Source organism: Photinus pyralis, unplaced genomic scaffold, assembly GCF_008802855.1.
Source record: "Photinus pyralis isolate 1611_PpyrPB1 unplaced genomic scaffold, Ppyr1.3 Ppyr1.4_unclustered_Scaffold1942, whole genome shotgun sequence".
Lineage (NCBI taxonomy): Eukaryota > Metazoa > Arthropoda > Insecta > Coleoptera > Lampyridae > Photinus > Photinus pyralis.
Window position 1 is genome coordinate 13,180 of NW_022171108.1, and position 24,533 is coordinate 37,712.

The 24,533-nt window shown below is 35.4% G+C and overlaps 4 protein-coding genes across 5 annotated transcripts; 1 reads left to right on the forward strand and 3 right to left on the reverse strand.

Moving 5' to 3' along the window:
- Positions 1-3,697: 3,697 nt before the first annotated feature.
- On the reverse strand, positions 3,698-4,844 carry LOC116181773. Its single transcript, XM_031502203.1, has 3 exons — positions 4,676-4,844; positions 3,933-4,620; positions 3,698-3,883 (listed from the first exon to the last, which is right to left on the reverse strand). The coding sequence occupies exons 1-3, from the start codon at positions 4,746-4,748 to the stop codon at positions 3,751-3,753; spliced, it is 894 nt and encodes a 297-aa protein (XP_031358063.1). The 5' UTR covers positions 4,749-4,844; the 3' UTR covers positions 3,698-3,750.
- On the reverse strand, positions 4,813-6,331 carry LOC116181771. The gene is made up of 5 exons (XM_031502199.1): positions 6,200-6,331; positions 5,689-6,138; positions 5,068-5,637; positions 4,859-5,009; positions 4,813-4,817 (listed from the first exon to the last, which is right to left on the reverse strand). The coding sequence occupies exons 2-5, from the start codon at positions 6,112-6,114 to the stop codon at positions 4,813-4,815; spliced, it is 1,152 nt and encodes a 383-aa protein (XP_031358059.1). The 5' UTR covers positions 6,115-6,138; positions 6,200-6,331.
- Positions 6,332-6,909: 578 nt separating this feature from the next.
- On the forward strand, positions 6,910-13,748 carry LOC116181772. 2 transcript variants are annotated; one of them, XM_031502202.1, is made up of 8 exons: positions 6,913-7,429; positions 7,494-7,606; positions 10,872-11,178; positions 11,606-12,102; positions 12,159-12,303; positions 12,357-12,541; positions 13,057-13,225; positions 13,281-13,748. In XM_031502202.1, the coding sequence occupies exons 3-8, from the start codon at positions 10,875-10,877 to the stop codon at positions 13,739-13,741; spliced, it is 1,761 nt and encodes a 586-aa protein (XP_031358062.1). In that variant the 5' UTR covers positions 6,913-7,429; positions 7,494-7,606; positions 10,872-10,874; the 3' UTR covers positions 13,742-13,748. The 2 variants fall into 2 exon arrangements, with proteins under 2 accessions (XP_031358061.1, XP_031358062.1); XM_031502201.1 differs by lacking the exons at positions 11,606-12,102; positions 12,159-12,303; positions 12,357-12,541; positions 13,057-13,225; positions 13,281-13,748 and having other exon boundaries at positions 6,910-7,429; positions 7,494-10,874.
- Positions 13,749-16,147: 2,399 nt separating this feature from the next.
- On the reverse strand, positions 16,148-20,883 carry LOC116181774 (U8-agatoxin-Ao1a-like; the record flags this gene model as incomplete). The annotated part of the gene is given in 2 exon segments (XM_031502204.1): positions 16,148-16,926; positions 20,814-20,883. Coding segments are annotated over 2 exon segments (206 nt in total), but the record flags the coding sequence as incomplete, so codon positions are not given.
- Positions 20,884-24,533: the final 3,650 nt, after the last annotated feature.

Consider the following 24,533-nt stretch of genomic DNA (forward strand, 5'->3'; position numbering starts at 1 on the left):
TCGTCGTATGACTTAGGGGTGAAAAAATGGAATCCTTCTTCGCCAGGGGGCTGGTTTTGACACTATGATCCAAAATCCTAAAAATATCAAAAAAATCAAATGGAATGATATGACTTTTTCTTTATCAAAAAGTAGCCAAATAACTTCCAAAGAGGCCCGTGAAAACCGGTTTTTGAAAATATCGTTCCTAACCTTAAATATTGGGAAAACGAGATTAATTAATTAATAAAAATGCTTAAATTCTATCTTAAATTTACGTTTGACATATTTCCGGTAGGTATTTGTCGATGGAGCGAAAGATTGTTTGGAAAAGCACCCTACACTTTTAGATAGGCCTTGGAAAATTAAACAAATGAAACACGATGCATTATAAAATAATAACAGCCGTAATTTGTAAATTATTCTGCTGTGTTTACATTCAGAAAGTGCAGTTTTTTGAATTCGTAATCTTTTCTAAATGGCCGATTTATAACCAAGAAGCATTTAATATGCTGGCGGGGATGGTTCGTGGTTGATTCGGAAAACGCAAATCGAAGATGCGGGCAACGATGGTCGCATTTTGAAAACACTCAAAATATATAGCCAGCATATTAAATGCTTCTTCGTTTGAATTCGGCATTTTGTTACAATTGGTCAAACGGTTAAGAAGTTAAAGCAGGTTTTTTACCCCTAAGTCATACAACGAACGGTTCTCGAGATATGGCCGAGGAACAGTCTTATTGGGTCACCCGGTACATGTATTCTGCCCCCACTCACCGGATTGATTTATCTATTTCAAATTAAATTTTATGCAGACTAGCGTATCTAAAATGATCCATAACTGGGAACGGAATGTGATACCATGATGCTGTTTTCACTGCACTCAGGAGATTTTTAAGTTTTTCTAATTTTATGGAATTCTGGTTAATTTGAACTTTCATATACCTACTTACATCTAATTTTACAGTGAGTGATAATAGAACTCGCGTGACTTGCAGTGATTACCGGCATGTGAAGTCTTACGCTGTACAAATTTTTCTAAATTTTTATCAGTTTTTGAATTTTTATGTTTTTTATTTCCTCTCAATTTGTGAAAAATTTTTTATATCCTGAATTTTGTTAAATTTGACGCGAAACTTTGTCGTGTTCATATTTTCTTCCAAATTTTTATAAATTCTTTATTATTGTTTCAAATGTTCGCAGGGCTTTTTAAAATTTTTAATCATTGAAAATGACTTCAAAAAGTCTATACAACTAAATTATCAACACAAATGCTACCTTTATATTAACGATCATTTTTTTAATAATCCATTTTTTTGTGATTTTAGCGTGTTGGGCCTTGTCGTATTTGTGGTACAGCGATCAAGGGGGCGTGTAACGCCAGGTTCGACTGGGTGTATGACGGCTCCAAATGAGAATCCAGACTAAATACAACACACCCTCCTATTTGTACCATTCGAGGCGACCCGCAATGGCGGATGAACGGATCCTGGTAGTTGAGTTACCTGAAGTGGCGACAACACACTACTTTGGTCGGAATTCGTTTAAGACGGGAGGTCATGGCTAACCACCCATGATCAATCGACTGTGTCGTCGGGTCAGACCGCTGATTGGGTGAGCATCTGCAGGGTATTGGCAGCACACTGACTAGCAAAAGGTAGGCCGTTCTCGAATGACCTACTCCAAAGAGATCAGGCTAGAGGGACGAATTTACGCTCCTATGAAATTGAGATTGATCTAAATAATAAACCAGAGGGAGCGTCCCAGGATACCCCTCAATCTATGTTACAGGTCACCAAGCCTCAACAAGAATCCAAACCACGGAAGCGCAAAAGATCGTCTGGCGGCACCGGAAACCGAACCTGGGTCCTCTCAGTTTGTAGTCTACTTTCCTAAAACACTCCGTCCGTATACGCATAGTATCTCTATCAGCAATTATTTCATGGGAGATATAAATTAAAATTTTGTATAAACTTGGTAAAAAAGACTCTCTGCTATTACTAGACTTATGCACATTTTTGGTATGGCAGATCAGTAGCGTTCAAGCTAACTGATATAAGAATAACCATTCCTTCGCTTAAGACATTTTATACTATAATTTCTCTTCCACTCCAGCACTAACACTCGGCCAATTTCATGCAAAAACCAAGTTAATCTAGGAATATCTTTTACCGACACAGCCCCTCCTTGTCAATTTTGTAGGAAGACCACGCGGGTGTGAGCGGAGGAGGTCAAAGTGGTGCATTTTGATGCGATTTTTCGACAGCTGCCCAACGAGTGGCTGAAATATTTACTTTCTTGAAAGCATTTTTACCCATCAACTCGCTGACTATACACCCCTCCAGAACAATTTCGTGACAAAACCAAATCCCTCGAAAAAACTTTAAGGTATGCTAACAAACGAAGGCGGCCGAAGAGGATCGGGATAACACAGTACGATGCACCATCGAGAATTTTCCAACGAATGGTCGCATGACATACCTATGAGCAATGGTTTCGGAATTATGACCGGTATCGGATCGAGAGTGGCGGAAGTTGGTAACAAAAATTACCTCCACTATATCTGTGTGCGATGAAGCAGATTACCTTTCATACTAAGCAATGCAGGAATAACTCGATAATGCTAATACTGAAAACCCCCAAGGCGGTATTTCGGTGTCGAGATTTCGATCGATTTATAAATGGATACATTTAAAGGGAATGCATAAATTGTCAACTTCAGGAATGGCTTTCAGATTTCAAACTAAACGACGCAGGAATAACATGAGAATACGAATATAATGCCGAACATCCGAAAGTCTTACGATATTCCGTTGCCGACATCTCGATCGATTTATCAAAAGATCAAAAGGCCCCCAAACAGCCGACAGTTAGTGACACTATAAGATCCATTTTGAGAATCAAAAATACGCTAAAATTTGAATTTTCTTTCAAAGTATGAGGTGTGTGTATAACTCGTAAGTTAACAAATCAATGGAAACTGAAGATATCGGCAATGTTTTCAAACAAGCGTAACCGGAACAGTGAATAGGTAATTAAATCAACGAACAGGCTGTGGAAACAAATAATAAAATCTTCGTCGCAAGGGTTATGCTCGCAATCCCAACCTAACGCAAGGAGTAGAAATAATTATATCAGGTTGTATTTGCTGACATTTACGACTTCAGGAGTACGAGGGTCCTCTATAGAGGGGTTAGGCAACCCATCATGCTTTTACAAACTTTCGACCCTCATAACGTCATCAGGGTTGAAGTCTACAAATTTCTAGAACCTGGATATTAATGTACACGGTGCGGCGAAAATTTTGCCGGATCGTTTTTTACGTTTTTTATGTAATTAACGGATCTAGCGAACCAATGAAGTTATCAAAAAAATCTTTCCGACAATAAGTTCGAATTAAGCGTTAGAATTGCTACATATTGAACAATTCTTTTCAACTTTTTTATTAATTGCGTTATGAGGAGTAAAAGTTTGATGAAATCTGCATAAAAATCCGAAATGACACATTGCCTTCAGGCTAAAAGTTGAAATGTGTAAGAGGGATTAGGGAATTCCCAAAGTATTACAAGAGGTAAATGGAATGCTAATTAGTTGCACCTACTCACTTACCTGAAAATTGTATTGTATTGCAGAAAAATAATGGTATCATTAGACACATTGTATTATTTAATCACTAATAAGCAGCTAAATTAAAACACCTAGTAATTATTACCTTCAATTAAAATTGTATATGTTTTATTAAAATGACAACAATGACAATAAAAAAAGCTATTAGATTTTGCTATAAATATCTCGCAATTGAAGTTGGCGGCATCTCCTAGGATCGATAATTTCTGGCAGTAACGAATTAAAATAAAAGTCGGCCAATTTTTCTTTCATCTTCGTTTCCCAAAAATCGTCATCGCTACAAAATAATTTTATTGTTTTTGTTTGAAAATTAGAACTTAGCTTACCGTTCAATGGTTTCCACATGTAATCCTCCTAATGTATATATTATAAAATAACACAGTTGTTTTTTACAAATATGCAATGCGCCTTGTATTTGGTAATAGTAATTATGACTTCGTTTGAGTGTAAGTTTGCCATTTTCAATTACACAAAAATCAATTTTTTTTTGTTTTGCGCCTTCCAATGGAGATAAGGGCCCACTTTTTGGTGAACATTTGATTTCTATTATACAATTGTTACCCACTAATCCATCCGGGGAGCAAGCCAAATATGGTAATTCATCATCAATTACCAAACCACTTTGCGTTACACTGACGTTATGAGCATTTTGAAATAATTTAATTGCCGTTTCTTCATTTTCTAAACCAAATGTTGTACTACTGTTACCGGCAAATGTAGTGTAAAGCAACTGTGAAACTAGCTTAGCGGTGGAAGTTGTTTTGCGTAGTTTACAAACTCTGCCAAAATTTGAAGCGGTAATTCGTTTTTTGCGCTCTTGATACCAAAGGTTGGACTTTGATTGCGATGCCGTTTCCATACAAATCTTTTTCTTGTCCGCACATCGTAAAACTTCTAGGAACTCTTGACGTTTTTTTTTATACAATTCTGAGCCCATGTCCTCCTCTGGTTGGTTTGCGCTAGGCCCATAATGACTGTCTGCTGTAGCAAAATGTTTTCTTTTCGGTGCTTTTTCTAGAAAAATATTACTCCTAATTAAAAAGAAATTAATGAAATAATACCAACTTACTTCTATTTACATGTAACATTCGCATCTTCCGCTCGTGAAATATACGGGTATAATGATCAATAGTACCACACATTCTTTCTTGAACTTTTGCAAGAAAACCACCACCAGTGTTGTATGAAATCGAAGCCGCCTCACATCTAGTCTGGTAAGAGTTTTTTAAGGAATAATTGATCCGTTTCCCACCGACAAATTTGGCAACGACGGAATTGTAGCTTTCGGCTGCATTTGTGTCTACATCTTGTAACAAACTAGCAGCATTATTTGCTAGTCTACGATTTGCAGTGACAATTGGTTCAAAAATACCAGACAATTTTAATGTAGGTACTAAATTTTCCTAAACAGATACAAATAACGTAAAATTATTCTGTGCAACAATGCGTCAATATCATTACCTGATCTTTATTTCCAGAACAGAAGTAACCGTCGCAATTAGAGTGGTCCCCAAATATATGATTTGGCCCATTTTCAATATCTTTTTTTAAAAGAGCGACTTTTGTATTTTCAGCATCAGGACCCTGTTTTCTAAAGGCAATAGCTTTCGTTATCGCGTTTCGGAAGCGACCCAAAACATCTGTATTAGTTACTATTCTCCTGAGATGAATGGGGAATTTGGTATCTTTGGACAATTCTGAAATTTTATTTATGTAATTCCTAATGAGGTGATTTCGGCATTCAATTTTCTCTACAACAAAAGTTGGTCCATATGGGGATACCTCAACAACTTTTTTATATACAGTGCTGTCCCCATCCCCAATAATTTTGCCATAGATCAAATTATGACTTTTAATAGATGATTGAAACCCTTCGGCGATTATTTCAGCTTCCATTGCCGTGGAACTTCTATCCCAATTTTTGAAACAAGAATGTTCTACTGGAGTACTTGCCCTAGTACAGACGAAACAGTATTTATTTTTAACCCCCATGTAAAGAATTTTCTTAGTTTTCGCTCCAATTATACAGGCCTAGAAAGAAGCAAATATAATGTTTTCAGTAACATAGAAAAAAGTACTTACAACTCCAGATAAAGCATTGTAGTTTGTACGATAGGAACGTTTACTCCATGCGCCATCAACAATCACTGGAATTATAGGAACACCTTGTTCAGATACGTGGCCAGATTCAACAGCCAACCTTCTTTCCTCTTGGGCAGCGGTATTCATTAGTTTAATGTTTTCGTCGTGTATATTTTTACTCAAATTAGAGTGATAGCGTAAATATGTTGCATTGGACATATTTGGAATGTTTAAACATGATACAAACTCGTTTATTTGAGAATATCCAACCCCAATTGATATTGCTCCAGCGACAACGGCACAATTTGTTGGAAAATCCTTCTTATTCGGATTTTCTGTATTAACAATTTGGATAATATTACAAACGTTGCATTTAAATGATATTTTACTTTGAAATCCTTCAATTTTTTCGGATAAAACCTCCATATCAAAAAAAAGAACAATCAAACCCTAAAACAGAAATACATATTAGCATTATATCTCTATTAATTTTAGTTTTAAATGTACTTACCTTTGTGTTTCAAAGATCTTAATTCGTCCAGAAAATATTTTATTTCAATTATGCGCCGCCCTACTAAGCAATTACTTTTTTTTGGTTTGATAACATCCAGATCTGTCTCAATGGAGATATCAGTGCCGTCACTAGAATCGCCGCTAACGGTAGTAATTACTTCCTCGTCATCTTTGTTGAAATTGTGAAATGGATCAGTTGCATTGACAAAGTTGCTATCTATATTGTCATAACTACAGGACGCTATTGGTTCAGGTTCAAGTTCAAGGACTAGTTCGTCCAACTCCGTATCAGAATCACTATTATAACAACTAGTACTAACAACTGCTTCTTCTTCACCTTTGCTTAAATAATCAGGTGGCCCAGTTTTATCAGAAGAATTGTTATCAACATCATTTGAACTGCAAAGAGGCACTGTTGTGGGGACTACTTGGTCCATTTTGGGAATTATAGAATTCCATCTCCTACAGACAAAAATATATTGAATACGCCTACTCATAAAGTCCATGCCCAAAAAATATGTAACACATGAATAGTAAATCAACCCCCTTACCCTATAATGAACGATTTTGGCTACTTTTTTATTACGTTTATTAATTATATATACACTGAAAGAAATCTTGAACATAATACTAACAAAAGGCAATAATTAAATCAATTTTCATTGGTATAATGAAGTTTTCATCAGTACTATCAATAAACATTACACAGTTTTGACCAAATATTCATGTTGTTCATCAGTAGGATGTATTCTCATTTATTAATGAGATGTTTTAGGCGTTATTGATTAATCAATAATTATTCACAAATATTATGATAATGTGTTCTCACAACCACTATATTTATTACAGTTATGTACGGCCCTTTATTAATATTAGGAAACGTGCATCACAGAAAACCGCTACCGCGTACATTAGAGTGATATAAAAGTTTGTTAACCTATGAAACCGCAACATCAGCATATTAATGCTGTTTATTAAAACAATGTACCTCTGTTCTTGAGTTATGAATTTGTTCATAGTATTGATGTCCACCTACATAGATGGAATACACTTTTATGTGTTAATTAATATGGGCATTGCATCTATAACGCGATCGTATAGACAATGAATGAATGAAGCAATTCATCAAGTAAACGCGCCAAAACTCCTGCCGTATACTTTACGTCCAGCGTCTTTATTGCGCCATCAGTATATGCTAGTGGTGTTTTAACTTGTTAACGTGATATAGGTAGGTATTTAAATTGCATATTATTGTTACTTACTATTTGATGTCTTGTGCGTCTATTTTCTAGAAGTGTATCCTGTGTATCAGTGCAACTGTGCTTTAAGATTCAAAGATTCTCACCGAGGTGCCTACCCAAGTAGGTACAAGGATCAAAAAGTGTTTCCTTTGGATTTAAGATAAGTACCTATACCTACTTACTATTTAAGTTTATACCTAAATACCCACCCTATTCCCGGTAAATTTATCCGGTGTGTATAATAATCATCGATAGAGGTACCAATAGTTTACGGGAATAGGCAAAATGTTATGTTTTTTGTGTAAACAATTCTTTAGTACGATACCTTTGCTATTTTTTCATTTTAAACGTACTCACGGCCTAAAATCAAATGCAATATTTAGATGTAGCGAAACTAACTGCCATCAGATTTTTCAAAATTTAGGAAGTTTTAAAAAACATTTAGATCGAAAACATGTCACCAAATCACGGGGCGATACAGTTATTATAAATAGTGAAAATATGGCTCTTCTGTCAATGAAAGCAATATTCTTAACCATGAGCATGACGTTGACATGGAAGTTACGAATAATTTATATAGTGGTCTCTCGGCGTCAACAAAAACAAAAGCTGAAAATTTATATAATTATCCCTCACTTAATGTTTTAGAAAATCCACCTGCGAGTAATGATACTCACCACACAGTCAATTTTCAGCCCGAACTGTTGTTAGAAAAAATTTCCAATTGCGCTACGAAATTTGTGTTTGCCCTTCACAACAATAACAATTTCTCGAGGAAAGATGTTTTCGAAATTCAAGAAACTGCTAAGCAATTCTTGATAGATCCGTTATTAGATTTATTTAAATTATTCGCTGTTCATAAAATTGAGCTAGATGTGTGTGCCCAAAATGAATTATGTGGTCTCATTTCCAAATGTAGAAATCCATTTAAACATTTGAACACCGACTACCTTTTGTATAAATGGCTCAATGAGGGAGATTACGCTAAAAATATAACAGAATTTACTATCGATAATCAAGTAACTACAGTCCATCGTAAAGGTAAATTAGTTTATGATGAAAAAACTATTAAGGGTGTGGTCATGCCACTAAAGTTCCAGTTCAGAAAGACATTCGAAAAAGATGATTTGCTCTTCCGGACTCTAGGAAATATAGAGCTTTTGAAAAATGACACCAGATTCAGTAACTTCGTACAGGGGAAATTATGGCAACAAAAAATGGCCTTATATCCGAATAAAACAATAATACCCTATTTTTTATACGTGGACGACTTTGAGATTAATAATCCTCTTGGATCTCACGCTGGCACACAGTCTGTTTGTAATTTGTATTATTCATTTCCGTGTCTTCCCGGGGAGAGTTCCAAGGTGGAAAATATCTTTTTTGCAGGTACAATAAAATCGACCGATATAAAAACTCATGGAAATGAAAAATGTTTCGAGTTTCTTGTAGAGCAGTTAAAAGACCTAGAAATAAATGGCATAGATATTAAAACTAGTCAGAATTTGAATCCAATACGCCGGGTTCACTTCATTCTAGGCTTAGTTTTGGGTGACAACTTAGGTCTAAATGGGTTTTTGGGCTTCAACAAATCATTTGTAAGTAAAAGTTATTGTAGAATTTGTAAAGCAGTAAAGGAGGACTGCCAGAAATTAACGTCTGAAAATTCTGACTTGATTCGAACAGTTACTAACTATGAGTCAGACGTACAACTTAAAAATATTGTTGAAACAGGGATTGAAAGTAATTCTATTCTGAATTCGATTCCGTCATTTCATGTTGTTGATAACTCATATGTAGATATTATGCATGATTTATTTGAAGGGGTCTGTCACTATGACTTGTGCCACATAATTCCCCACTTTATTAAAATGAAATATTTTGATTTGGAAACCCTCAATTCTCGCAAACGAACTTTTGAATATGGTCGTCATGAAATTGGGAATATTTCTGGCGATATTAAGCAGCTTCATTTAGACAAAAAAAAACTGAAAATGTCTGCAAGGGAAATGATGTCATTTATCATATTTTTTCCGCTTATGGTGGGAGATTTTGTTCCAGCCGATGATGACGTCTGGAAATTCCTCATTAATTTCGTTGAGATTATTGACATTATACTGTGTTTTGAAATTCATGAATCTAACCTTACATTATTGGAGAACAAAATTAAAAAGCACCATGAAGATTATATTCTATTATTTCGTGACACCTTAAAGCCTAAATTTCATAATTTTGTCCACGTTGTTAGAGTATTACGTAACTCGGGTCCCCTAAGAAAGTTGTGGTGCTTCAACTACGAGACTAAACATCGTCAATTTAAAATATATTCCCACTGCATAACTTCTAGAAAAAATATTTGCTTAACTTTGGCAAAAAAATATCAACTAAAATTTGCGAACTACTTAATCCATCAGGATACTAATTTAGAAGAGTCTTCAGTTTGTTTGAATCCAAAACATGAAATAGGTAGCAAATTTCTTAATATAATCTTGTCAAAACTAAATAGCAAGGAAACAGAATTGAAATTTTATTCGAAAATTGTGTACCGAGGTCATGATATCATACCAACGGATTACATTGCAACATTTGAGGAAGATATATACATTTATAAAATAATAGAAATTACGCTGTTCAGGAATAGTGTTCTACTATTTGCCCAAAAATTAGAAAGAGTTGAGTATAATCCTCATTATGTTGCGTATGTCGTCGATCCCAATATTTTGGGGCAACTAAAATTCATTCCTGCGAATAATATTATTGGGCCTCCTCTTTCCTTAATAAAAACTGCTCGGGGTATCTGTATGCTCAGAATAAAAGAATATTACAAACCCATTGCATAAACGTATGACCCCCCACGTCATCGTACACCAAAGGAGTACAAGAAGCGAAGCTCTGCGCATGACACTCTTGCGCGAGCTTGGTGACCCTGAAGCCGTAGACGTTGATCTGCAGCTGCACTATCGATTTAAAGGTACTGGCACGACCGCGGGCACGACAGCTCACCAAGCTCGCCCAAAAGCAACACACGGAAGCTTCACATCTTGTCTCATCTCTTTTCCTACACTCAGATGAAAGTATATCATGTTCCTAATTAATAATATTTGTCTTAAAGAAACATTTAAATAGCTTTTACATTTTTGGCTTATTTTAATTTGCAGTAGGGCCGGTTGCCTAAAAGCGGTTAGGCCGGAGTTTGGAGTCAACGGCTGAAACACAATTATGAAATATTTATCTGACATCGTGGTATGGCACAAAATTATCCAACTAGTGTGTTTCAACCGTAGGTTGACTCTAATTAATGGAATCGGTTTTGTGCTACCGGGCCCGAACCCTAGATCCATTCCAACTCGTTTGTTTTTGGTCATTTATTCACCTTTACATTAACAAAACCAGTAACTACCTGTTGTTTTAACCATACAGATTACATAGGTAATGGATGAAATTCTGCAAACTGAAAGGCCCGATGACCTAATATGCGGCGGGTCGATATTCCACAGAGTGCCACACGAAGAAGAATTGCGAACCGACTTCAGGGAAAATTCCCCAAAGCATTACCAAAATCTTGACCAAAACATACTGCTAACTTCCCTGTCTCAGTTGCAACATCAAAATAACGAAGTGCATGGAGAATATATACCCGAGATTAATGTTTCGTTATCTAAAGATGCAGACGCCATAGAACTGTTAGAAATGCTCAAAAACTGGAAACTGGAAATTCTGTTGGATCACTTATTGTGTAAGTTAATTTATTAATTATAATACAACACTCGATGTACCTACCTATAATAAATTTTCTCTTCAAGCGACATGAAATTGTCATATTACTAATCAAATCATGTTGGGTAAAAGTCATTCTTGGAAAATCTGAATTTCAATTTCACCTTCTTCATCAATCTTTGGGATTTAGTTGAAATTCACGATAATGTCACCTAGACGTGTTACTCTCAAATTATTGTCATAAACTTGACCTACTCCTCATTCACACTTATTTCCATAATTCTTCCTCTAATGCTAATCCGCTTGAAGAAAAAATAGTATATTGTGCTCGCGGTTGGATTTTCTCAATGATTCACTCATAATATTCTAAATTCATAAGCTCAATAATGAGAAACTCCGTTCACACAATAATCTGTTGTTAAATACCTATATCGAATTACTTTTAGCACAGAATATCACAACTACTATCTTGAAGGTAATCAAACGACATCATCTCGAAAAAGTTCTCAAGGATTTTGATCTCGGAACTCAAATCCTGTTCGAGCATTACTTAGAGGAATGGAGAAATTCTATCGGGATTCCTTTGACTGCTGCAACATCGGTTAGCGACTTTACCCAGTCTTACAATATTTCTAGTGGAAATCAATCTCCTACCCAGTCTGTTAGGTCGTCCTCATCTTCACCATCACATTTTGCCTCACATAGATCTCTTTCACCAGTGCAGGGCGACTTAACTTCGCTTTCCACTATTTTGAATGAAACCCCAAAAGGTATTATGTTGACAGAGTTCTACAAAAAATTTAATAAATTCAATGAAGAGCAAAGGACCTCTCTCATTGCCTGTATAGCGCAGTATTTCGAGGAAAAAGGTAAAACGATGTCACTGGCCGTAAGCTATCGAATAGAAAACGAAATATTGGAACGCTTTCCTACAGAAAAATTGGTGAGTAGGCACCATATCACTGACAACTTCACTATAATGTTGTTTCAATATTTTAGGAATATTACCGCACTACTAAGAGAGGTAAACTTTATAACAAGTTCTCCAATTTAAAAGCTTCCTTCAAAACGGCAGTATCGCAGCACATTATACCTAAAAAGAAAAGTCGTACATCTACAAAGGTACATAGTGAAAGAGTGTTCGGTAAGTGTGATATTATGTTCGTTCATCTAAAATTCTAATCAATGTATTTTCAGAACCAGAAGCAGGAGCCGATTGTCTAATTCGATCACTGAAATATGACAATTTAAGTGCAGAACAATTTGACACATGTTGGCAAGCGTGTTCTCAATACCGCCTTAATGAAATAAAAAACTTGCAAACAACTGCGGAAATTTTGAACAAGTGGCCTTATTATAAAAAACCGACTGGCTATAGACTGGTAAGTATCGCTGGGCGATCATCAAAATATAACGGGTGATCAAAAATTAGTGGTAGTCGAGTCGCCTTGGAAGTTCAAGTTAAATTCGATTTCCCATGTAAACAAAAATTCCAAAGGTGACTCGACTGCCAACTAGTGCGAACTAAAAGCAACAATTTTGTACTTGTGCTCCCTGTTCATTTAATTTAACCCAAAATTTTGCATTGTCAGAAAAAGTTTTTATGCAACAACTTAAAACTTTAATCAAGAAATAATTAAAAATTAGTCCCATAACCCATTTTTTTAATGGACTGAAACAATTTTTTTTGTATATTTCCTTCAAAATCGCATATTCGACTAATTGGTCATTAGATTATATCAATGAATCGATTACTTTCCCACCTCTGACCGAAAATAATCGATTAATTAAAAATCGATTTTTCTAAAAAAAATAATCGATTATTATGCCCACTTCTTCTGGTAAGGTTGCATATAATTATAGTTCTTGACTAAAATAAACTATTAAAATATTGCAGATTGACATGGATTTCAATGTTCTCTATAGAACAGGGGATGGACTTCTAAATAAATGGGAGACTTACCGAGATAAACTGATTTCTTTTCTTGCTTGTGAAGGTCACGTGAAAGATAAATCAATCAAAGCAGTGTTGGAAAAATTAAAAGATAACGACACATTGAACCCAAGTAAGTACATACCTACATATCATCTTTTGGTAGGTAATATATTTTTTGTTTTCAGATGGTCGTGACTGCGCAATATTGTGGGCGCTTCATGGTTATTTGGTGCCTACGAACAAAATCGTGAGGAAGGACTCAGCTGGAAGAAACAGTACTACCAAGTTCACAATCAAAGACTCTCAAGAGTCGTTTATCTTCATGGGCCACAACCCTCAAGAGACTGAAGACCACCTAAGGCACTTAAAAACAAGGAAACAAGCTATACAGCCATTTATTTTGGGAATTGGTGAAGAAATTTCCAATATTTCTGAATTATATGTATATTTCGATGACATCAAATATGTGTTTACCAATTTTTTGAGAGCGGTGGACATTTGTTTAAAAATCTTTTTTCTGTTCAATTTGAATTTTCCACCGGAGTCTGTAATGTTTTGGAATTTTATTGCCACTAAATTTTACGATATAAAATCTGATGTCTCTTATACTAAAGTTCATGTTCTTACTCAAGCGCTGTCTGAATAAAATTAATACCTACAAGTAGTTTCTTGCAAAAGTTTAGATTGTTTTTATGAAGCTCCTATATTCTTTTAGGAAGTGAGTACATCTATCATAGGGAAGAGCCTCTCAAAGTAAAAATGGTCTGTTGCCAGAATTTTATTTCAATTTAGGTTTAAAGGATTTGTAAAGGTCGGTATCAATGTATTTTTATTTTGACTGCACACTTTTGGAGTATCCCTATATTACGTTCACATCCAAAGACATCGATCTTTATCAGATCTTGTAAGTGTTGTGTGTGCGTGGAAAAATTTGATATGTTAATTAATAACGAATTATTTCCATGAAATAGGTACGTTAATCCTATGAACAAAAAATAGATATTGATGACGGGAATCGTTGACGTAACAAAAGTACATAATTGACGTGTGTATAACATTAATAAACGGTGGTTGTGACGATAAATTAGGAAGTTAATTTAATGCCTAATAATTATTATATCAATGAACAAGCTTGCATTAACTCTATGAACAACCAACAAAAAATAGTTATTGACGAAAGCAACCATGGATATAATAAAACTAATAATAGATGTGTGCATCATATTAATAAATTGAGTTTTTGTGGCAATACATTTCTGCGTGAATATATGAAAAGTATTTATTGTCGTAAGGTAAGCAAGATCTTTGAATCAATAAAGCAATTCATATATACGATTTACGAAATGGTTGCTGTTGATTTCATTAATGCATTCATGGATACAATTAATAAGAAATCGCCTAATAAATCTGATAATAATTTAATGTAGTATGATGCACTGCGGTAACAATCTTGTTCGTTGGACAAATTTCAATTATTTTTTATTTGGCTCCACGAATACACTTATTATATCCACGTCAGTTTTTCGTTCAGTGTAAGAAGCAGTTCGAAAGTTATTTCACTTTCAACTTTCATGAAATATTTTACAGCATGTAAACGGGCTGTAGAGCAAATGATATATCTGTTCGTAATTTGTTTTTGTTATCCAGTGATATTTATTAAGAAGTAGTATAGGAAGCAGCGTAATCCCTGGAATTTTCTAGTTGGAATATTGTTGCTTTGGCTACCGTCTTTTTATTCCCGTTCGTGTGCAATGTATCCAACTGAAGCAAAAGTTAATATTGTCAATTGGTACAGCGCCTGTAACAGTTTAAGGAGTGTAAGGGCCTTATTGTCCCACCAAAGCTGCGCGACAGCGATGCGACAGCGACACGATTTCGTCACGGCACAAGAAGGCGGCATGGAGTTGTTCCACTAAAGAAACGCGTTTTCTACATTGAATTCAGTGAACAATGTCATCTAGAGAAGATGAAGATGTGACTGCAATGCACTGGTACTTACGAAATGGAAATGAAAGATGCTTTTATTGCAAGAAACCAAAAAAAAACGGAATGTTTGTTGCTACTAAGGAACTTGACAGACAATCAGTGCATCTACTAATTTTTCATTCAATTTCTGTTCATTTTTCTGTTGTGCCATGGTATTCATTTCCAATTACCTCATTAATAACGCAAAATACGGCCGCCACACAGCTGAATGAATCAGAAACCGACCCGCAGCTTAGATGTTTCTTTGCTGTAGCATACGGGGTACATAAACCTGCGTAAGCCATAAACCAAAAAATACATCCTTGCTACATCGTGTCGCTGTCGCATTAGTGAGTCATGGCCCTAATAGATTTATTTTCTTTGAAACCAAAGCAACAATATTCAAATTAATCTTTGTTTTAAAAAGTTATTTTGGTTTCATAAAATTAGGTGCACTTCAGCAGCGATTTTCTCAATTAAAAGTAGACATAGGGAAAAACAATACACGCAAATCCGTATGTCTGCTTCTTAATAAATATCACTGTTTTCACCATTGAGCATACGTCATTCCTGAGTTACGCCGAGAGCATGTTTGTTACAAGTGGATTCTTTTTTATGCGCAAGTGCGTTTAAGCGATCTACGCACTTTTTAGGGTCGTGTCACAGCTTTCTAGACTTTTCGGCGTTTTCTTAGCTTGCCATTTAGTTAAACACTACCTAAAGAGCAGAACGGGAAAAGCTCGAATCATACATTTTCCAGGTGTTTTCCTGTTTGGTTTTAAGTAAGACACTCTGAAAACTTCTGTTAATAGCAAAAACACTGGTTTACTTGTCAAAAAGTTGGCGACCAAATGCATGTGCATGAGTAATGCTTTTCTACCACATATATCGTTGACGATGGCGTCAGGCCTAAGGTTGGTGTTTTGTCTATTGATGCACGGTCACTCTTAAACCCATTGCGGATCTACATTTTATGTCGCTTTCCTAAAACACAATTTATTGCGACAAACAATTCCATGGGTTCGATTACTTACCAAGTGCTTTCTAGGATTGTAAAGGATTGGGCGTAATTAAGCAAACATTTTAGGCCAATTGATATATTTTGTATTGACTGAACAATTTTAATGTTGTACCCTTTTCACATAGAAACAGTTTGATATACATTTCTGCATTTGACACAGATTAGCAAATATGAAAATATGCTAAGGTGTGCAATATAATTAATATTGATAGTACATCTATACATACATTTACAATCACGTAGTAGTTATATAGGATTTTTTTTTATTTATATAGTCAGTCATGCATTCTTATTAGAGATGTGGCTGGATTAATCCCTAATGAGAAAGCAGCTGAGATGCAGAAGTAAATTTGGGAAACTTTAATCGTCCTCGATCGGATTTCGAGGACAACATAGTCTTTCCGTATGGTATTAACGATCTGTACATAAAACATTTTTTCCTTAACATACGTTGTCTTGCAGCTTCGATGACAGATTTGAGAAATAATTAGATTAACACATGAAACGAACTAACGAAAGCGTAATTAATAACTTGCTTGTGACATTTTTAAATAGTAAAGAAATGATATCGCATTTGCCGTTATGCACGCCATGGTCATTCGTCCAAAAAATTGATGCACCAATTTAACACTTAAACTAATCACGAAAACAACATATTCATGTTAAAAGGGGTGCATCAACTTTTTTAAGGACAAGGGGGACTTGTTGCTTAGCCCCATTTCTGAAATAATCCCATCCTTTGACACCTGCAGTTGGCTCCCCATAGGTTGCATCTGCAAGAGCTGTTGTAGCAGCAGTCGTTGGGTCGGTGATCGCAGTTCCCTCCTCTTCTTATGCACGCCCGTCTGAAAAGGTAAATTAAGGAAGAACGTCTGGAAAAGAGTAGAAATGTCATAAAACTATGGTAAAGCGACTTACTTTAACAATGAACAGCTGCCATTCTACATGTACCTAACCTTAAACTTACCAAAAACATGTCTATTTATTTCAGATGTCGTGCTGCAAAGATCGTGATCGTTAAGCTAAGAGATAAAGCTACGATAGAAAATCAAAACGCCAAAAACGGAAGCATGCAAATCACAGCTAAGCAAAGGTGGAAGGTTCAAAAGGTAATAGAACTCTCTGCGTGATAAAACCAAACATCAATAATTAATTACCGGATCAACAAAAATATAGGATTGTTTATTTCTTGCAAACCAACATGAGATAGCGTTGCGGGTTATAGTTCAAATATAAAAATTAAGGATTGTGTCTTGGGGACAAATTGCATTTAGGTGTCAATCCCTCCCCCACTCCCACAACGGCTTATCTTTATGAAACTATAAGGTTATTAATTTTATTTTTATGTGTAAGGTACTGAGAGCTCTCCCATTCATTTAGCCGAGAAGATATTCTCAATTGCTACCAGTCAGTTATTGCATTACCGGTAGAACTTTTCCATTACTATCTTGAAAAACTGTCGAATTCATAGCTAAATAATTGGTATCCATTGCAGTACGCCACAACTTTTTCTTCTGACTACTTTGAACAAACTGAGCAAAAAAGTATCGGGAATGAAAGATTCACAACGCAAGTTGGAATATGCAAATGGTGCTACTTAATCTAACATGAAACACCGAATTTATGTACAAAGCTATTAATTGTCCAAAAGGGTAATTTTGTGTAATTGTGCGATAAGGCAGAGCTTATGTCGCCGCGCTGTATTTGAAAGCGCCCTATTGAAAATCCGACACAAACTATCCCCAACGTAGTCGTGTACCAAAAACCTACAATTTGAGTGTGAATAGGGGACTTATTCAAGTATTCCAACAATTCAGCAACGATGATAGCTCTACATTTCGCATTCAAAGCGTATTGTGTGATTAAGATTACTATTTAGTGTTGAGATAATTTCGCATAAGGGACACAATGGTTTAGAGTGCAATTATACGTAATAAATTCTTTTGTAAAAAAAGCTGTCTTCGTTAGCAGCTTGTATATACGACGCTATTTTGCTCACCCACAGCTTTTTTTAGAAAGTAGTATTTTTTCCCATTACTATCGCTAGAAGGTGAAATGTTTAATTGGCAAGCTTTAAGTAACTGTCTAATAGAACTGAAAAAGTGTAAATACAAATTGCTAAAATTACAACCGTTCCGTATCCATTCCACTCTATCAACTTTTTAAACATCTCAGACAGAACTAAGCGGGAGTTTCAATTTGTTTTGGTTACTAGATTCTCTAGGGTACCTTTCGAGGGTTTTGGGGTAACAGGAAAAATATGTTATGGAATGGGAGCTTTCTGGAAGGTCTATTCGAAGAAAATCCATGTTCAACTTACTAAATAATTTAATTTCGTACCACTCAAAATTATGCAGCAATCCAAAAAGTTTTTTAGGTTCTTAAGGACTGCTACTAGTTTTGTACAAATGTTGATCCATATATATTTAAAAAGAGATATTTTTATGTCATCGCATACTGTAGGGTGGCGCATGGAAAAGTTATAGTTAAAATTGAATTTTTGAAAAACTCTCGAACAGGGCAATTTAGGTGCGAGGTAGGCGTTTATACAAAAGGGTTACTCATTACTCTGAAATATTTAGCAGTAAAGATACAAATTCGCCTTATTTTATGCCATTAGAAATATTTGGACAATCATATTGTTCCCACAACTTCAAACTTCAAGTGCTGGCTTCTTTTTGACTTCATTATTGTTTTACGTGAAATTTATATAAACTTGCGGATGCAGACGGTACCTACCTTGAAAATTGATCACTTGAAAACAGTTGTAATTATGGCAACCCATTTTTACCAGTGCATAGAGCAAGAATCGAACATTAAACAAATCGAAGAAAAAAAATCCCAGTTTTGAAAATTGGTACAATTGTTCCTTGGTATGTAAGTTTCAAGAAAATAAAAAATCCTTACGTGGGGATGAGCTCGAGGGAGGGGGTCCTTTATAGAGACCCTTTGTTTTAGTTTTACGCCTCGCGGTGCTAAGCAAGCACTGTAAAGAGTCTAAGAGAGAGCTCTCTGATGGACATAAAATGACCAGTAATGGAGCTACAGATCTCAAACGCTTAAAAGGCGAAAAGAGGCTCTAGAACGCGTTGGGAAGGCGCCATTCGAATGATCTGAAATAGGCGATTAAAAGGTTTTGAAAAGAGTTCAATGGCGTTCCAAAGCATTATCATTACCGTTGCCAGAAATAAGCTGCCGCCCTACAGAGAGAAACTGAAGAATGGCCGATTGCTTCAATTTGCTGCAATTCCTTTATTGAAACTAAAACAAAATCGCTCTAACATTATTCAGGCATTTTTTAACGTACAAATTAATTCCGTCAAAGAGTTTTTTAAATGGAAGTTATAGGTGGTCATTGTTTTAAACGATTGCTTGTTTTATGAATTTTCCAAAAATGCGTAATGTCATATACTTACTTTCAAGTTCTCTACAACAAAGTTTTAATTCATCTGGTCTGAAAATAAATAACAAAAAATATAGTCGCCTATGAAACACTTGAAACACAAGCTTGATCCACAAACAGTAAACAAGATAGTGAACTAACTACCTGATATTGAACAAAATCTACAAATATTTATCAAAGTGCCCTACATTGTGAGAAAGGTACATGTCACATCTCTTTCTCGACGATCTTTTTGCATTCAGAATTTGTCGTGGTTGCACTTCTGCAGAAGGAGATTTATAAATTTTATTTTTAAACAAAACCCACATAAAGGAATCCAATGGGTTTAAGTCGGGTGAACGTGCTGGCCATTTTATTGGCCCTTGCGTCCAATTATTAGGTACAAGATTATTTAAATCATTTCGAACAATTAACGCATTATGAGCTGGGGCACCGTTTTGTTGAAAAATATCGGTTTCTCTCTCTTCTAAAGGAATATTATCGAGTAAGTCTTCCAAATTATGCTCTAATGTTTGGCCTCTAAAAATATGATATTTTAAACTATGTCATTTTAGGCAACACCACCCATTAAACCCAAATTTTCCTTGGACTCGTGTAGATATAGTTAAATATGAATTTTCATTTCCTTTTATTTTGTTATTTGTCTATTGAATAATCCACTATTTGATATGTGTGCTTCATCACTCCAAATAATGTTGATACTTGATACTTTGACATATGCCTTGCGTCGCCGCCTCTCCAGGGATTTAGTCAACTGTCGTGGGGATGGGATGTGTCCCTGGTAGGCACTAACAGGGGCGTTTCGTCTGTATCGGCCGAACATTTGCTTATAGTGTTCAGGATGGCGATTATTTTCCGTTCAGAAACGGGCCTCAGAAATAATAAAAAGTACGTTTTAGGGGACCATGATAATTTACTTCCAGTGTCTTCCCTAGAAACTTGCCACAAAATTCTGCATTGACTATGTTGTGGAGCAAAGGTGTAGCAGCTTGAATAGAATAGAAGTTTGTTAATCATAAAGTACATTTAAGAAAAATTAACTTAAATTTGATAATGTGCAAGTTCGGACTTTCGTTGATATTGATATGCCGCATAACGATTTCGAAGCGTATTGCCGAATAGTTGCTGGAGAACAGAAGGTGCGTAATTGGGGATGTTTAAGCATACAAAAAAATCAATACTTATATAGACAATAACACAAATACACCCGAGACAAGCAAACACGTGCAACCTTGAAGCATGCGAACAAATTTGTAAAACGCTACCTGTAAACTGTCGATCTAAAATAGTACATCAATGCGACCACTAAGTGCGTTTCTCTAAACTTACTTTTGTGCTGACTGAAACATATGATCTATAGCATTTTCCGAGTAATCATCTTCTAAGGGTAGTTCATCGTCTGAAACAATAAAACGCATTACACACTTTTCCAAGAGAACATGGGATAATTTGTAATGCCATTGATGTTTTAGAAAACGCGACTCGAATAGGGAATTACTGTTACTTAAAACTTTTAAATTCGGTTATATCGCGTACGTCTAAGGGATTAGTGTAATTACAAGCACTGATGTAGTTACTGCCTAATATGTGTAAGTAGAGAATTATCTTTGGAGGTAATTAATTACTCAAAGAACGTGGAGCATGTTGGTAGTCTAAGAGGGATAGATCAGAAGCTGGATATAAATTGCTAATATACTGTCGCTCAACTCAAAATAAAAGATGTATGTGCTACACGTAAACGTATACGTTAATAGTAAGAGTACATAGAGCATTTTAATTTAGTCGTTATCCACGATTGCGGATAGATAAATATCTTTAGGCACCCCCAATATAGAAATTTACCTCGGCAGTGTTAAAGTTAATTAAAATTTCTTTTATTTAAACGGTTGCTTACGGGTCTTTTGTGGGACAATGCCAGAATAAATTGTTTATTCAAGAAGATTGTATACTTTATTTGTCGCACAGTCTTATTGGGTCACCCGGTACAGTACACTGTTCTGTCTAGTAACCATATAAACAAATCCACTTGGAATCATTTTTCCCGCAAAAGGTGTTTGTGTCTTTTTTGGCAACGGTCTTGTAACAGTTATATTTTCGCATCTATGTATTAATTTATTTTTGGTTGACGGTCGTTGTAATTAATTGTTTGAGATTCGCTGGCATACCTAAATTTAATTGTCATTGCGTTATGGCGACCCCTGCAGGTGAATTTTTTCGGGCGACTAAAAAACTCTCGGGCCTATCACCCTCGAAAATATAAATATGCCCTTAATACATAAATAACTATTGTGCATCACCTACGCTCCCCTATCTGTGGATAAAATGCTTTTCATCTTCAAGGTTTACTTAGTTTGTTTTGTTTTGTTTTGACTAGTCGCAGAAGAGAACCCATTAACCACCTTCTACTTTGCCTGAACTTACCCTGCTCTTTTTATTATTTACCTATTTATTTTAGGGAAATTTGAGAGAACTTTGATGGGAATTGAAGAACTTTAGGGAAGTGTAAAGAGGACCGAGCTTGAAAGTTGCATTGGAAAATTGTGAAAAGTTTAGGGGAAGCATGTATCGAATTTTACAAGAGTTTGAGAAGTATGTAAGGGCAGTTTATGGGCATGTCGACGAAAACATGAGAGGAAATTCAACAAGAAACTGGGGAAGAACTATGAATTTAGAATTTGAGATGATCCTTGTGTGCCAATTTTGAGCTCAATCGATCCCGTATACGATAGAACCACATCAGATGGATATACGAAACCGAAAAATCAGTGAGTACTAAAGTCGGTACTTAATAAATCAATTAATCAATACACAAATGAGCGAAACAGGAAAATCCGCTACAAAGAATACAACCACTCTTCTAACCCTAAGGTCAATTTTCAAAGATGCAAATGTGACATTACCCCTCAATTTTATGAACTTTCAAGTTAACGAAGATAAATTAATCTTGCTTTTAGAGATCCCCAGGTCCCAAATTTCATCAAGTTGAAATAGGGATTTTCCGTTTTTCAAAAAATTGTTTAATCCCAATGTCGCGACATCAATGTTAATGTTTATGACACATTCATTAAAAAAGCACTGCAATTAGGTTTTATACAAAAATTCAGTCCACGGTTTCTCGCAGTTTAGTTCTCCTACAAGAATTACAATGACTGCATCTTTCTAACTAAATTTGTGTAATTTCGAATAATTTGGATAGGTAAGCTAAGGTTTATATGCGATCGCATAATTGTGAATGAAAACCAAACACTGTTCTGCGTGCTACCTTCTAAAAAATTCAAAAGTTTGATTTTTCGTGAATATTGAACACGTTACCAAGCGAGGTGAAGCTTTTAAACAGCAATTGCATTTTTAAATTTGCCTACATACCGAAAATTAGATTTAGCGAGTGTATTTTTCCGGCTTTGAACTAAAGGTTGATATTCCGCGCCAATGAATCGTATTCCTTCAGATACAAGAATAAAGATTGAAAACGACATAATTTGTTTCGCGTTGAACACACATTTACGCCCCTTTTATTGTTTATCTAATGTGAAACGTACAAGAGCATGTATTCTGAAAATGGCACTTCCGAGTGCGATTTAATGAAACAATTACCAATGTGGGGTTTAGCTGTCGCTTTACCTTAACGTATTTTAGAGTACGCAATTTAATTAATGTGTCCCCAGCTGGTATTGGAGCTTTTAACCTACCTTTATAAGCATAATAAAAACAGAATTCTAATTGCATGCTATTATTCTTCTCCGTGAAAGAAAAACTGCAATAACGTTTCACGTAGAGAAACTTTCCCGCTTTGTGTATTTAACAAGATATTTTTGATTTATAAAGTTCAGAAAAGTTTCATTTAAGCATAAGGACACAATTAAAAACTTGACTAGTGAAATTTACATGATTAAAATGTAACTTTTCAAGTAGACACAAGTTAAATAACACGAAACGTATAAAGGCAAAACGGAAAGGAATAATAATTAAAATCACCTTTTAGAAGTTTCTAACTGAAGGAGTCTTATTGTTCGGGTTTAAATTCAATGCACCCTCCACTTCTTGTGTGGCCTGTGCAAGCCTCAGTTGATAAGGATATGGGATGGGTACACCCAATACCATTTCACTTACTAGCGTTTTACATATAAATGCCAGGAAAATGGCGAGGAAATTTCCGTATTTACTGACCAGTTTTGTAATACATTTTTCCCAAGATCGTCTTTTTTTAGTATAAAATTTTGAAACGTATAAAGCTTTTTATTAATATTAATGGGTCAGTTTTGACATGAGTCGGGTACACTGACAGCAGGAATAGAAGTCAAGCAAAGTGTTACTGCCACTGTCATGAAACCGAAAATTTCCTCACATAAATTAGGTATGAAATGAAGTTTTACGACAAAAGATAAGTACGCTAAAATCGATGTGCGAATCTACCAAAGTTCGCGTAGGAAAGCTGCCTGTTTTGGGTGTCGAAAATGAAAATAGATTGGTGAAGCACATAAAAAATTAGAGTTGCTAGGATTTTCCCCTACGTCGTTTTCTATCAGAGAAATTGAATTTACTTTTGGATTTAGAGTTTGGAATACTGCAAGTCGCATTTTTAAAGCTGTGATGAAGCTTGGAGTTTCCTGTTCGAAAAGAGTGAATTTGAGACTATTTTAAGAATGCAAATTTCAAATATCTTTAAAGCCTTTAGTGTCTACAACTCCCAAATTCGGTATTTTCCAGCCGTAGAAATTGAAAGTTTTATATACCGCGACCTGAATTTTTCCAGTTCCTAGCCGAGGGGTTGATCACGAGGGCAATTCTTGTCTCTCATGTAGGATCGAGAAAATAGCTAGGAAATGGACGAAATTAGGGGAAATATTAGGACATTTTGGGGAAATAATAAGGAGGAAATTCTAAGGATATTAGGGAATTTTTAAGAAATAAAAGGAAATTCCGAAGAAATCCGAGGAAATTCTGATGAAATCTAGAGGACACTTTAAGGAAATAAAAGGTTTCTATAGGGAAGTAACGTTACACATTTCACGTTAATTCGAAGAAATTTTGTGTAAATTTGGGGAAATT